This window comes from Dromiciops gliroides, chromosome 1, assembly GCF_019393635.1.
Source record: "Dromiciops gliroides isolate mDroGli1 chromosome 1, mDroGli1.pri, whole genome shotgun sequence".
Lineage (NCBI taxonomy): Eukaryota > Metazoa > Chordata > Mammalia > Microbiotheria > Microbiotheriidae > Dromiciops > Dromiciops gliroides.
Window position 1 is genome coordinate 546587604 of NC_057861.1, and position 13610 is coordinate 546601213.

Consider the following 13610-nt stretch of genomic DNA (forward strand, 5'->3'; position numbering starts at 1 on the left):
TTACTGATTGGATAAAATGTGATGATGCAGATGTGGCAGTTTTAACCTAAGAGACCCCTTTCTTGGGAAGTCCAATTAATCCAAGCTCAAATCCCATACCATGCTTTGGCATCATTTCCAGCTGGCAAGAACCTCAGAGGTCATCTAATCCAACCTCCTCCTTTTACAGAGGAAACTGAGGCCAACCCAGAAAACTGAAGAGATATGCCCAAGATAACACCAGTGAGTAAGTAGCAGAACCATAAATGGAACCCTGGTCCTTGGACGCCAAGTTGAACACATTCCTTCCTACTGTGCAGGGCTGATTAAAAGAAAGTATACTTTTGGCTGAATTTTTAATTCTAATTTAAGAAATATTGTATTTGTGTTTTGATGATATGAAAGGTTTTGACAAATTTCAGTTTTTACAGTGACCCCTTAAAGTGGCACATTCTTTTCTCATTCCTCCCCCCCACCCCCAAGTAACAACTAAAGAACAAACTAGAGATTTATGGATGAAAAGTTTATTTTGCTGCCTGCCTAGAAGCAAAGCTGGTGGAAATTACAGTAAGTACAAAAATAAATATAATTTAAATCAATGGGCACTCCACTCAAAATAAAAAACAAACAACAACTGAATACAAAATAGTATACATAAATAAAAATCCATCCAAAGCACAAAAAGGTATCTGGCACATTTTAAGAGAAAAATCCATGGAACATAAAATTTGTAGATGACAGTAATGTAACACACAAACTTTTTAAAATTAAAATTAAAAGATAATCAAGATTTTCAACTTTATTCTAAGACAACTTAGGTTTTTCTAAAACATATTGCTTATCTTGCTAACCAGCACTGCCACACACAAAACAATGGATCCATCTTTATCAATGGAGAGACCTACAGTGATAAGTAAGCAAATATCCTGAGGTTTTGATTTTTATAAAACAAGGTTTATCGTATTTAAATAGTAAACAATTTGATATGTTTCACTTATTAATAAGAAATCTAATTAGGGCATTTTGCTGGCTCTCCTATAATTTCCTGGTTCACTCAGGCAATAAATTATGTAAAAATTCCAAGAATGATAATCAAGTTTATTCCCAGAGTAATTGTTTTCGGTCTGTAGTTGGAGGCAAAAAGTGATTTTTAAATGGAGCAGAAAATTGGAGAAAACCAGCCTTCACTTAAGTAGACTCTGCTTTACAAAATTACCAGTATTCTCTCTAAAATTCAACATTATCTCTCTTTAAAATTCTAGTTTGAAAGATTAATGGTCCACATTTACATATGAGAGAAGCATAAAGCCTTTTCCTTAAGATTCCAAAATGTCTTGATAAAGAAGAAATGAAATTGTCTTTTTAAAAAATTGAGTTTTCTTGGCTCCTGTTATTCTGGGTAATGTTTAAATTTCAATTGTATGTGTATATAAAAACACACCATTATCTGTGTGGATACTGTGTGTTGTATGTGTATAAATACATACATATATGCACGTATATATTCATTCACACATTAAAAATCAACCCTTATTTGAAAATTTGGATTTCTTAAATACAGCCCTTTATTCTCTCCAAAATTTAGCATCCTAGAAAAAGCAGAATGTCATAAAGGAGAAAGACTGCTGAAAAAAACCTGTTATACTCAAAAAGAAAATATAATTGCATGCAATAACTTGTTTTTTAAACTATAGTGGATTTAGTACATTCCTAAATATGATATATTCAAGAAGATTGTGCTGTCTTCTCAAAAAATTCTTGCTCCATATGGGGAAGTGACAATCCTATGAAATTGCTTTAACAAGTATTAGTAACATATATGGGGATTTAATATATCTGTTGTTAGCATACAGGTATCCAGAAGAATAAAAATTAGTCAATGTGACAAAAAATGATATCCCAAACTTTCATTCTATGTTAATTTTTACCCAATTAATGCTCCCTAAACCATAGTTTTAGTTTATTTATGTAAATACCTTAGTCCATGTTAATATTTACAAATTGGGACTCAACTCCACTGAGGGTCTAATGAAAATTGTTTTTAAAAATTAAAAAAAAACCACAACAAAATATGTTTCTACACTATTCTCCCCTGGAACAAGGTATCATGAAATCTGTTTACCAAATACAATAGTACACATAAGTTTCTTATAAGTAAAATGTGTGTGTTTCCAGGACTGATGAAAATTTTGCCACATCTTTTTAATTTTCCACAAAAACAGTTCAAATGTCCTTAAAATCTGGAAAATATACATCTTTTGCAAGCTTATACACATAAACAGCAAAATTCTGACTACATAGTTAAAGCAGACTTGAAATATTTTTTTCTGTACTGTCTGTCCCTACCTAAACCTATTATTACTGAAAAAGTGGATTTAGAGTAGGATTCCTCTACATTATTGAATAATCCTCAACCTTCCACTTGACTTTCTTGGGCTGGGAAAAGTACATGAACACAACCACATTGTTTTATCCTAATGAATGCTGTCTTCTTAAATTGTCGCAACATTTGGCTGCTTTCTTTGGGTTTTTCCTGCATATGCTCCTAAAAATAAAGTAAAACAAGTTATTTTTTTCTATAAATTATAACTTTATAAATTACACTGTAGGTCACAAACTATCCAATTAAGTATACATAATTCAAATTCCACCTCTGACACCTAACAGCTATGGGATTATGGGCAAGTTATGTAACCTGTCAGCCTCAGGTACTTCCTCTATGATAGTAAGTTATCCATGGTTTTAAATCCACATGCACGGAGGGAATTTTCCCAATGGGAATTCCCAAAGTGATGAAATCATAGGCCTTTGATGTGAATGAAATAACTGATTTCAATTTGACTGATGAAAATCATAAATGAGCCTCCACAAGCTTCATAACTTTTACTACAGAGCCTAAATTTTCCATTTGAGATTTCAATTTTTCCTATTTTATGAATCCATCATAAATACAATAAGAAACACATAAAGTTCTATAATGTCAAAATAAAGCAGATGTTCTCTACGCAGGTCAGGTCAACATGAATTAAAATTAGAATAAACTATGTATTCTGTGAAGCAAACATTATAAATAGGGAAAGGCTATCTTTTAGAGAGACCTGCCTGCATCCCAGCATAAATAAATTCACAGATCATATAGGAGTCAAAAGTCATATTCCAATACTGTTGTTTATAGAACAGGAAACTGAGAACAAATAAGGAAAACAGTTAATATTAATTTTAGTATTTGATTAGGTGCATGTTAAATTTTACATTTCAAGGGTGAAATTCATCTGTAATTAGGTCAAAATACAAATCCATATGATTGTAAATACTTTATGGTAGACAACGAGCCTAGTGACTATATATGTCAAAATATACTGTTGAGTATTGATTGATATGCACTTATGTAATTAAGTGGTATTAAATAAGTGCAGATCATACAAATATGATGAATCAAAAGTGACAGACATTTGGAAATGAAATGAGAGGAGAGGGAAGATATAACAGGGGAAAATTCATTGAAGTCAACTGAATATTTGATTTAAAAAAAGAACCCCACAAATTACCTATTACAATCTGGAAATATCTAGAAATCTTCCAGTACTTCCCAGAATTTATCAAAATCTTTGTCTCTTAGACGCTAGAAAGAATTCTAATGCTTAGAGGGATTCCATCTACTGCCATGGCCTTAAAAAAAATAGCAGAAGCTGCATTAGTTGTTTTATGAAATTTTTCTTGATTTTGGACATCATTAAAACTATTAGATTCTAAATGAACTTGAGGGTAAGGTGATAATCAATAAATGATTCCCTTTAAAGTAACCCCACTTACTATAAATCATATGATTATAAATGGCTGTTTTAAAGTGGATTATACTACATACGCACTATTAAGAGTTATACTCACAAAGGGTGGTGCAGTAGGGTCAACAGACCTGCCTTCAAGGCCTGAAACTAACTGTGTAACTTTAGACATGTCATCTCCCCTCTCTGGGTCTCAGTTTCCTCATCTGAAAAATGAGGGGGTTGGACTAGATGATCTCCTAAGATCCCTTCCAAATGTAATAGTCTATGCTCGCTTATATATTTATAAACTGGGCATTTGTCTCACGAAGCAATGATCCCTTAAATTATTTAATGTTAAACTCATATTTAATAATGTAACATGAAAAAATCCTCACATTGCTCATTTTTTAACTCTGATGATATATTTTATTCCTAAGTAATAAAAATTCTGTGACTATGTCAAATTTTATATTTGTTATAGTATTAGTATTAATCTAAAGATTTATTCCACATTACCTGTTAGAATTTACTTTTTTATGTTGTTAATAAAAGTATTTTCAATAGTACCATGTAAATAATTTTAGTGAATCATTCCCAAATATTTTGTTAGTAAGAACTAAATATGAAACAAAAAACAGGTTTTATAAGCCCTTTGGATTTATTTGAATATTGTATTTCTCTTCTTGCCACCATTTAAAAAATAAAGCTCTGAAACAAGCCCCCTGTAATAAACTTGAGGATAACTAATGGATTTCTGTTCTGTATAAACAAGAAACTAAGGAGAAAAGAAAAAAAACTTTTCTAAAAAAAAAAAATCTCCTAAATCATCTTACAGTTGGGGGAGGTGGGGAGAGAACAAACGATTCTCCCTTTTTTTTGTAGTTACCATACTGTGCCACCAAACTACAAGGTCATTACTCTTCCTCACAGCCAAACGAGAGACATGCATAGATTTAGAGCAGCTTAGGCACAACACTGTCATTGCCCTGCATTCATTTTTTAAAGGGGGCAATATAATTCCTATTTCATATTTTTTTCTGAACTAAAAAGTTCACATGGTAGCTTCAGGATAGATATGTTTCCAGAAACCAAGAACATAATCAAGAATTTCCTTAATTCTCCACCACCCTCTCAACCCCACTAAATTGCAAACATATTCCTCTGATGAGGAATGATTTAAGAGACATGCCAAAGTGATAGTGGCAAGAAAAAGAAAACAATATATTCCACTTTAATGACCCGGTTTTGAGCATCTTACTCACTTTTTTCAATTACATGAGATTCAGAAACTCATTTTCTACACACCTGAAGCACGCACTCTGTTAGGCATTCTGCTGTCTGAGGACTTCTCTCTATTTTGCTCAACCCCCTTCACTGATGTCTTAGGGGTTCTAATTAAATATAGAAAAGTTAAGAAGCCACACATTAAAGTCTAAATGCTGTAACTTACAAAAAAAACAAGCATCACACTGTGCAGTAGGAATAACTGAAAAAGGAACACAGTAGCAGTCAGAAACCCTGTAGGAAGCTATAACTTGTTCTCAATGAGAGAATATAATCCATATTCCACAACCGCATAAAATGACTGCTTAAACCTCATCATTTTGCTTATGCTGACCTATACCCCTTCTAGCCTTAATGCGGTTTATAATGGCTGGTTTCTCATTGTTGTTAATGGAACCCAAACTGTATGAAGTGAATGCAAAAAACATGGCGAAATATGATGATAATGAAAACACAATACGCAACAGTATGCTCAATTTACTCTCAAATTGTTTTCTAAGATAAAAAGAAATCTGAAAAAATTTAAACATGCTTTTGTTACAGAAAAAAAGTGAGCATGTTTTAAAAGTATTTGCAACATTTATCATGAATATATTGGAAATAATTTCCTCTCAAAGTTGTCTTTTATTCTAAATATTTTCAAATATAAACAAATGTATATAGTGCTCTTACCCTTGTCTACAAAGCGGCCTATGAATAGGGGCATTCTGTCCTTGACTTGGCTGAAGTACTCTGTTAACAAAGAAAATAAGTTAGTTTACTGAAAAATAAATTAAATTAAACTTAGCTTTTGGCTTTTTACATTATCTTTCGATAACAATTTTTTTTTTCTCAGTGAGGCAATTGGGGTTAAGTGACTTGCCCAGGGTCACACAGCTAGTAATTGTTAAGTGTCTGAGGCCGGATTTGAACTCAGGTACTCCTGACTCCAGGGCCAGTGCTTTATCCACTGTGCCACCTAGCTGCCCCTTTACATTATCTTTCAAATGTCAGTTTTCTTAAAGGAAAATATTAAGTCAGGGGCCAATTGTGTAATAGGTTTTCATTGCCTATGTCCAAAGAGTTTTTACTGAATTTATAACCAGGAGCACTCATGTCAAATATGGCAGACAGTATTTATCTACTAACAGACTGGACCTATAGAAAACTATATAATGAAAAAGAACATTGTCTAAAATTAGCATTGTCTTTTTTTCTTCTGGGTCATACAGTGCTTCAAAAAAAACCACCAACCAAATCTTCTCAAATCTGATAGAATGTTATTCTCATCTTACAATAAGGGAAAACAAGTTAGAAACTTTAAGTGACTTTCCCAAAGCAGCTAAAAAGGCCATATCAGAGCAAGCCTGGATCCTGAACTTAAGTCATGACACAACTGACTAAAATTTCCACCAGAAGCAGCATTTTCCAAGGATGTCCTCATTATGTTCTTGCTATTATCTGGTAGCTCTGATTGGTAGCTAAGAATATATGACGACATCCTTATGTAATCCCCAAGTCTGTAATCCTCTATGTCAGCAAATAATATTCTACCAATGGAAGGCAGGCAGGCAAGAAGGAAGGAAGGAAGGAAGAAAAAGGAAAGAGAGAAAGAAAAAAGGGGGGAAGAGAGAAAGGAAAGAAGAAGAGAGAGAGAGAGAAGAAAGCAAGCACAGGATTTAATAAAAAACAATTCTTTCTCCCAGGAGAAAAATAACTTCTTAGAGGAATAGCTTCAGTTACTTTTTTTGTTTGTTTTTTGGTGAGGCAATGGGGGTTAAGTGACTTGCCCAGGGTCACACAGCTAGTAAGTGTCAAGTGTCTGAGGCCATATTTGAACTCAGGTCCTCCTGACTCCAGGGCTGGTGCTCTATCCACTGTACCACCTAGCTGCCCCTTCAGTTACTTTTATTCACCTTGTTTCAGAAGGCTTTTGTCGTATAAGAATTTTCTTATTTGGCATTCCCATTTCAGCAGCCCTAAAGAAGAAAATTAGGACAAAATGTATTTGAAGAAAAAAATATGCTTATAAATATCACAGGTAAAGTACATTACTCCAGGTCAAAACTATGTAATCTTTTTGTAAGAGAAAAACTTTAGAGCTTCTATGTCCATTTTCTCAAATACAGTCTTTTCTCACTAACTTTTTTAGTTCTGGGAAGCCACAAGCAGAAGGTGTCTAAAAGCTGAGGCATCCAATGTAGGGAACAATCACTTGAATACGAACACTAATGTTCTGGTCTCACAATTAGCTGTATATGTAAAAGTCACAAAGCAAAGACAAAGAAAATCAGACAAACACAAACTAATCCATATAAAGATGGATTCAGATTTTACAACTTTATTTTAATGGACCTGCTTTCTATGAATGAAAATTACTTTATTCACACTAAAAGTAAAGATTACTTCATTCAACTGGAAAAAAAAAAAAGGATTATGTCAATACTTACTTCATGTACTTCTTCCTATCCAGAGATTTCTGTGTTGCAGCTGAAAGAGATGCTCGTGGGTTCTTCATTTTATCCTTTACATGGAAAAAATATATATGTGATAAGATCAATTAATTGAGCATTTGTGTACTGTATCTAAGAATCTATCAATTTTAATTGAAAACCTTTTTTAAAAATAGAATTTACATGTACCTAACATAATCTTTCTTGGGAATTAATCTGCTGGCTTATTTTGGTAAAATATTTTTTAAAAATTTTCTTTCCCATATGCACACTATAAAAAATATGATTTCACATTTTTGTTCATCTTGTCAACCATCAATGGACAAGTTCATTCACAATCAGACATTGAACTACTTTAAAATGTTGCCTCTTCAAAATTTACTTGGGTCAGACTTTCTGCTCTGCTCTCCCACTTACTTGCAAGTGTAAAAATTACGTGACAATCAATGACTTAGAAAAATCAATAAAGGTTAGGTAGACTTCTCCAGGTATCATAAAAGGAAGCCTATCAAAATCAAGCTTAAAATCTTCCCAAGGATGATAGGTGAGAGAATTATACTATGTATTCCTTTGCATTTCTACAGGGACCAATGTAGCTGGCATTCTTGACTGTAACCTATGCCTCAAAACCTGAGAAGAGCTTAGATGCCATTCAATGAGAAATGAAGTAATGTTAAAATCCAGAGTGATTTCATGACATAAAATGTTACATCAATTACATTAAACATACCATTTGTCTAAGCATTTTCTCTTTACGCACTTCTCGATCGTGATGTAAAATGGACATTCTTTCTGTTGCATCCATTATGAAGAATATATCATGAATATCAAATAAGGCAGCTCGAAGCTATTTTTGAAACAAGAAAGAAGAAATTGTATCTTATTCTATTAAAAAACCAAGCTAAACAATAACTTAGTAGCATATGTTTTAAGTACATTTCAAAACGTTTCCAATGTTAATAATATGCATTCTTCATTCACATAAATAGTTCAGATAAAGATGCTGAAATGAAATGAAATTCTGACTTATTCAACAAAGTAAATCTCAGCAAAGTAAATAGAATATAAGCTAACTTTCCTATGCCAAAGACTGGTTCCATGAAAACACATATTACAGACACTTAAGAGAACTATGTTATAAGAGTTACATTCTTGGCAGCTAAAATTTAGATAATAAAAGCTACAGAGGTGACAATTCTTCTCCCTACCTCACAACTTTCCTCTTTTCCCACTCCAGAAATTTGTAGTTTTTTTGTTCTTTTTTTTAAAACCTGGGAAGCAGGAAGGCCTATGTGGCCTTCTATATTGTTGGTATCTAGCTAAGTGTATGGGATCAGGGAGGAGAAGGGGAGAAATGAAAGGGGATTCCCTTCATGGTCCTCCTGCCCTCAAACTTCATACCTTTATTCTCTACATTCTTACTACTTACCAGCTCTTCACAGAAGATTGGGGGACAGAAAAGGTCAGTGTTCCTGTGTGGCTGCCCCCTGGTCCCAGTATTAAAGATTCAAGCAGGCTGCTTCACATTCTCACCAATTAGAGGAAATCCAGGAGCTGTGCCTCCTGGAATCAGCTACCATAAGATTTTGCTACATCATTGTAAAGTTTGACTATAACCTATTAACCATGTTATTGCAAAACAGCCCTGATTAGGGAGATGTTATGTGAGGTATACTTAGAAATTATGCCTAATGTAGGCACGCAGACAATTACCTGAGCTAATACTCTTTCTTGGAGAGAAGCATCTTGTGCTGAAACCGAACCTCTTTTTAATGGAGCTTCTGATTGAAAACTTCTTATGAATTCCATAGTATCCTGTAAAAATTGAAGCAATTTTGGAAAAGGAATCTTTATGAATATTCATAGGATTTTTGAAGTCCCCCTTCTTTTCCTATTCCTTCCATCTACTGTATTTAAATCATTCAGGTTTCACCTTACCATATGAAGAATTATATCATGAGCTGCCCCAAATTTGTCAAGAAAACTATCATTATAGGTCAAGTTATATTTATCTTGAAGAATGATAAAGAACAGAATGCACCATTTAATTTTAGGCTGTAGAATCAATGACTTTTCTTCGCAACAACACTCAAATAGTTGCCTATACTACTTCATAAATAATTCCATCTGAGTTCTAATCTTATCTTGCAACTTGCAGAAGTCAACAGAAGATCAAGGACAGAAGGAAGAAAAAGGGAAAAATACTTACATAAAATAAAAAAATGTTATACCAATGCTCTTACTTTTACTGTTTGCCGGAGATGTTTCACTTTTTCTGTCTGTAGCAGCCGACGAGTAAGAAATCCTTTTGCCACTGCAGTTATTTTGTCAAATTTTGCTTGTACTTCTAGACTAAAAACCTTTAAGAAATAAGGACAAGCTTTTTAATATTTTGTATCATAGAATTGTTACTTAAGCTTGTAATGAGGTACTGAAACAAATTCTGGTTTTTATATTTTATATAGTTTCATTTTTAAACAATTTAAAATATTTAAAACTGGTACTGTCAAGGCATTCATGTTCATTTGCAGAGCTTGACAGAATAATGTAGCATATATATATACATATATAAGTATAATATATAATGTAGCATATATGCATATAAATATATAATACATAATGTAGCATAGATATATAAAAATTCAATTTTGCTAACCTGAGACCATCTAGGTTTGCCCCTTCCAAGAGGCCTTGTTACTGGGATTTTGGGCAAAGCACTCGTTGATGATCCCCAGAGGTAGAATGGTACTTCACTTGTAGAACCAAAGCTATGTTGTAGGGTAGAATTTGTAAAACCTAGAGAAAAGGTAAAAAAATAGACTATACTTAATATGGCATAAGTGGCATGCATTTACCAGCACCAATCAGTATAGATTATTGTGGGTAATAATAAGAGCTTTGCTCTTGCTAGGAACAATAACCCCCTAAATCCTGAGCCATATGTAGGGTTTTTGTTTTACTTCACTTTTAAGTTGATGCAACAGATGGAACTTTAAACAGGTGCACACACTCAAATAACAGCATCACTTGAAAATAAATGATGTGAAAAAGCAATCACAGGGGCCAGGGAGTTAGATATAATATAAGGGCACTCTGAAGATGACAAATTTTGGTTTTATTTGCCATATGTCACCTGCCACATGAATGAACACAGGCTGGGATACTTCCCTCACTAAAGTGATTAGTTTTCATTCAAACACCTGCTTAGAAAGACCTGGACCATTGCCAGCATTTCATTTCTGACTGGTTACCAAGCAGTTGGCAGATGGAGGTAACCTGGGAAAGCTATCGCCTAATAATATTTCTTAAAGACCTATCTACAACTTTCTGTATTAAGTAAAGTAGGAGAATTTTAAAGAAAGGAAAAGACTTTAAATATTTACCAGAACTATTTGAATTTGCAATATGGAGAGTGTCCACTTGTGATAGCATTGTTTCTAGTAAGCCACTGTCACTTATTTTTCTCCATTCTGATTCCACTGCATTATTAAGGTTCACTTCAGGTTTTTCTGCTGTAATTTCCTTCTTCTCTTTTAATATTCTCTCCTGTTCTTCTATTTCCTGCAGATTAATGGTCTATTATATGCCAGATCTCATGTTCAAACACATTTCCTTTATAAATTAATCAATCTATTCGTACAATGAAGTCTACTTTCCCTCTGATACAAATCTGACAATTTCAGTGTACTGAAAGTAAAGTGAATCCAACAAGCATTTTATTAGGCACTTATGTTTCAAACACCGTTCTAGGAGCTGGGGATACAAAAGCAAAACCCACTCACTCCAGAACCATACATTCTTCTGGGGCAGTTGGGGGAAGGGAATAAAAAATATACACAGGTAAGTAAATACAAAGTCATTTGAGAAGAGAAAAATACTAAAAAGTGAGTATGAAGGGGAAGGGTCAGGAAAAAACCTTCTTTGAAAATGGTACCTGAGCTAACCCTTGAAAGAAAAGAACTCTGAGAGGAGAAGGAAATGCTGTTCTGCTTGTGCAGATTTGCTGAGTTAGAATGTTGAGGAGAGGGGGCGGCTAGGTGGCGCAGTGGATAAAGCACCGGCCCTGGAGTCAGGAGTACCTGAGTTCAAATCCAGCCTCAGACACTTGACACTTACTAGCTGTGTGACCCTGGGCAAGTCACTTAACCCCAACTGCCTCACTAAAAAAAAAAAAAGGAAACAAAAGAAGCCACTACAACAGTCAGGGGTGGGAGTGGGAGTGGGGGTGGGGGGTGGGGGTAGGGACCAAACTATGATGGTAGCTACACAAATGGAGACTCAAGATAGATTTCAGAGATAATGTGGAAGAACTATTTAAAGGCATTTATTATCTTTCATTCCCACTCCCCCCACAACAATGAAAAGAAATAAAAATAAAACCCTCATAACAAATAAGTATGGTTGAGCAAAACAAATTCCCACAATGGCCATGTCCAAAAATGTCTGTCTCATTCTAGATTTTAAGGTAGAACTGACAGGACTTAGCAAGCTATTAGATACTGGAAGGTGGGGAGGAGCAAGAATATGTGACAGGGAAAAGAAAAAGAATGAGCAGGAGTAACTGGTGATGCCCCCAAGAGAAATAAGGAAATTTGGAGGATTTGGTAGGGAATTGATGAATTCTATTTTGGATATGTTGAATTTGAGTGGAAATGCTCAGAAACCAGTTAGAAATACAGTTAAGGAAGAGTCAAGGAAGAGATTAAGGAGGGCTATATTTGAGAGTTGCTTGAATAGAAACAAAAATTAGACCTATGAAAAAGGATGACTCAGCAGATGGTTTCTGGATTTGCCACAGCTAAAACAATTTATCGCCTTACAGTGATCATTTTCTTTGACATTAACTAGGCTATTTCTCGGATAATGGACACAATCAAGAGGCCTGTACCCAAAAGCTGTAATAGCTTACTCTTTACTAGCAAAGCCTTTGACATCTCAGGTTGTCTTCCACACAACACTGAGGTATCAGAGCCAAGGACTTTTCTTATCTAATAATGACAAAAATAAAAGGTTTGGATTAAACATTAAGCAGACTATGCTTTTGACATGCAATACAATTTTCTTTCATTCTCAGATGTCAAATGATTTCATATAGAGCCATTTTTTCATAAAAATGCTACAAACATGTCAAAATCAACTAGCACTTTTACAATTCACATTTTAGAAAACACCAAGGGCTATAAATGTTGTGCTAAATTTCACTTAACACCTCTACATATTTGTATTATAATTCCTCACCTTTTGTAATTTCTCTTGTTCTTTCTCCTGCTCAGCTATAAGTATTGATAACTGCTGAGCATGCTGTTCTTCGAGTCTCTTTCTCATTTCTTCAAATGCCAACATCTTATTTTTTAGCATCTCTTCTCCTTCTGCAAAGAAACGTGCATTTTGGGGGAAACTTATTGCATTTTAAACACATGACATTTTACAGTGTCATTGCATTGTTGCACCAAGTACTAAATCTCCTCAAATTATACAAAAAGTATGTTCCAAATACATGTAACCTCCATTTCCTACCACTTTGTATTTCACCACTGTACTCCATTTTTTTTTTAAGTGAGGCAATTGGGGTTAAGTGACTTGCCCAGGGTCACACACCTAGTAAGTGTTAAGTGTCTGAGGCCGGATTTGAACTCAGGTACTCCTGACTCCAGGGCCGGTGCTCTATCCACTGTGCCACCTAGCTGCCCCCTGTACTCCATTTTGATGCTACTTAATCAAAACCTATATTTTCACTTATGCTCTTTTGCTCTATTCCACCAATGTCAGAATTAAAGCAAAGCATGTGCGATCATAATTCTGTCATGTTAGTCTACTACAAGACAAAGCTTCTGTCAATACATTACACAGAAAAAGCAGAACCACCTGAATTTATTCCCTCACATCTTCTCTCTCTCCTTTGGGTTCTCTGTGGTTGTTTTTCAGTATGTTACTTTAAAAATTAAAAGACCTGAGTTTGGGTTTCTAAGGAAGAACATTTCATTTAGTTCCAAACATGAAAAAACAGGTGAATATGTAAAGATGAAACTTAGAGATAAACCCACTAAATGTCAGGATCATGAGATGCTACTGAATTTAGATGCAGGCTACATACACTGAAGCATTCCTCTTATTTGATGAAACTCAAAGAAATGTTCTTCTCTTACTG

At 34.3% G+C, this 13610-nt stretch overlaps 1 protein-coding gene across 4 annotated transcripts in view; it reads right to left on the reverse strand.

Moving 5' to 3' along the window:
- Nucleotides 1-498: 498 nt before the first annotated feature.
- CCP110 (centriolar coiled-coil protein 110) overlaps nt 499-13610 on the reverse strand; it is a 30627-nt gene continuing 17515 nt past the window's right edge. For 2 of the 4 annotated variants that reach the window (XM_043975902.1, XM_043975901.1), the window contains exons 5-15: nt 12701-12831; nt 10846-11023; nt 10119-10258; nt 9706-9822; nt 9176-9277; nt 8193-8309; nt 7460-7533; nt 6926-6988; nt 5703-5762; nt 5052-5137; nt 499-2524 (exon numbers count right to left, since the gene is read on the reverse strand). In XM_043975902.1, coding sequence (XP_043831837.1) covers nt 2472-2524; nt 5052-5137; nt 5703-5762; nt 6926-6988; nt 7460-7533; nt 8193-8309; nt 9176-9277; nt 9706-9822; nt 10119-10258; nt 10846-11023; nt 12701-12831 — 1121 coding nt within the window. In that variant the 3' untranslated portion in view covers nt 499-2471. Of the gene's footprint in view, nt 2525-5008; nt 5138-5702; nt 5763-6925; nt 6989-7459; nt 7534-8192; nt 8310-9175; nt 9278-9705; nt 9823-10118; nt 10259-10845; nt 11024-12700; nt 12832-13610 lie in introns of all 4 variants that reach the window. The other 2 variants (XM_043975904.1, XM_043975905.1) reach the window with 2 other exon arrangements.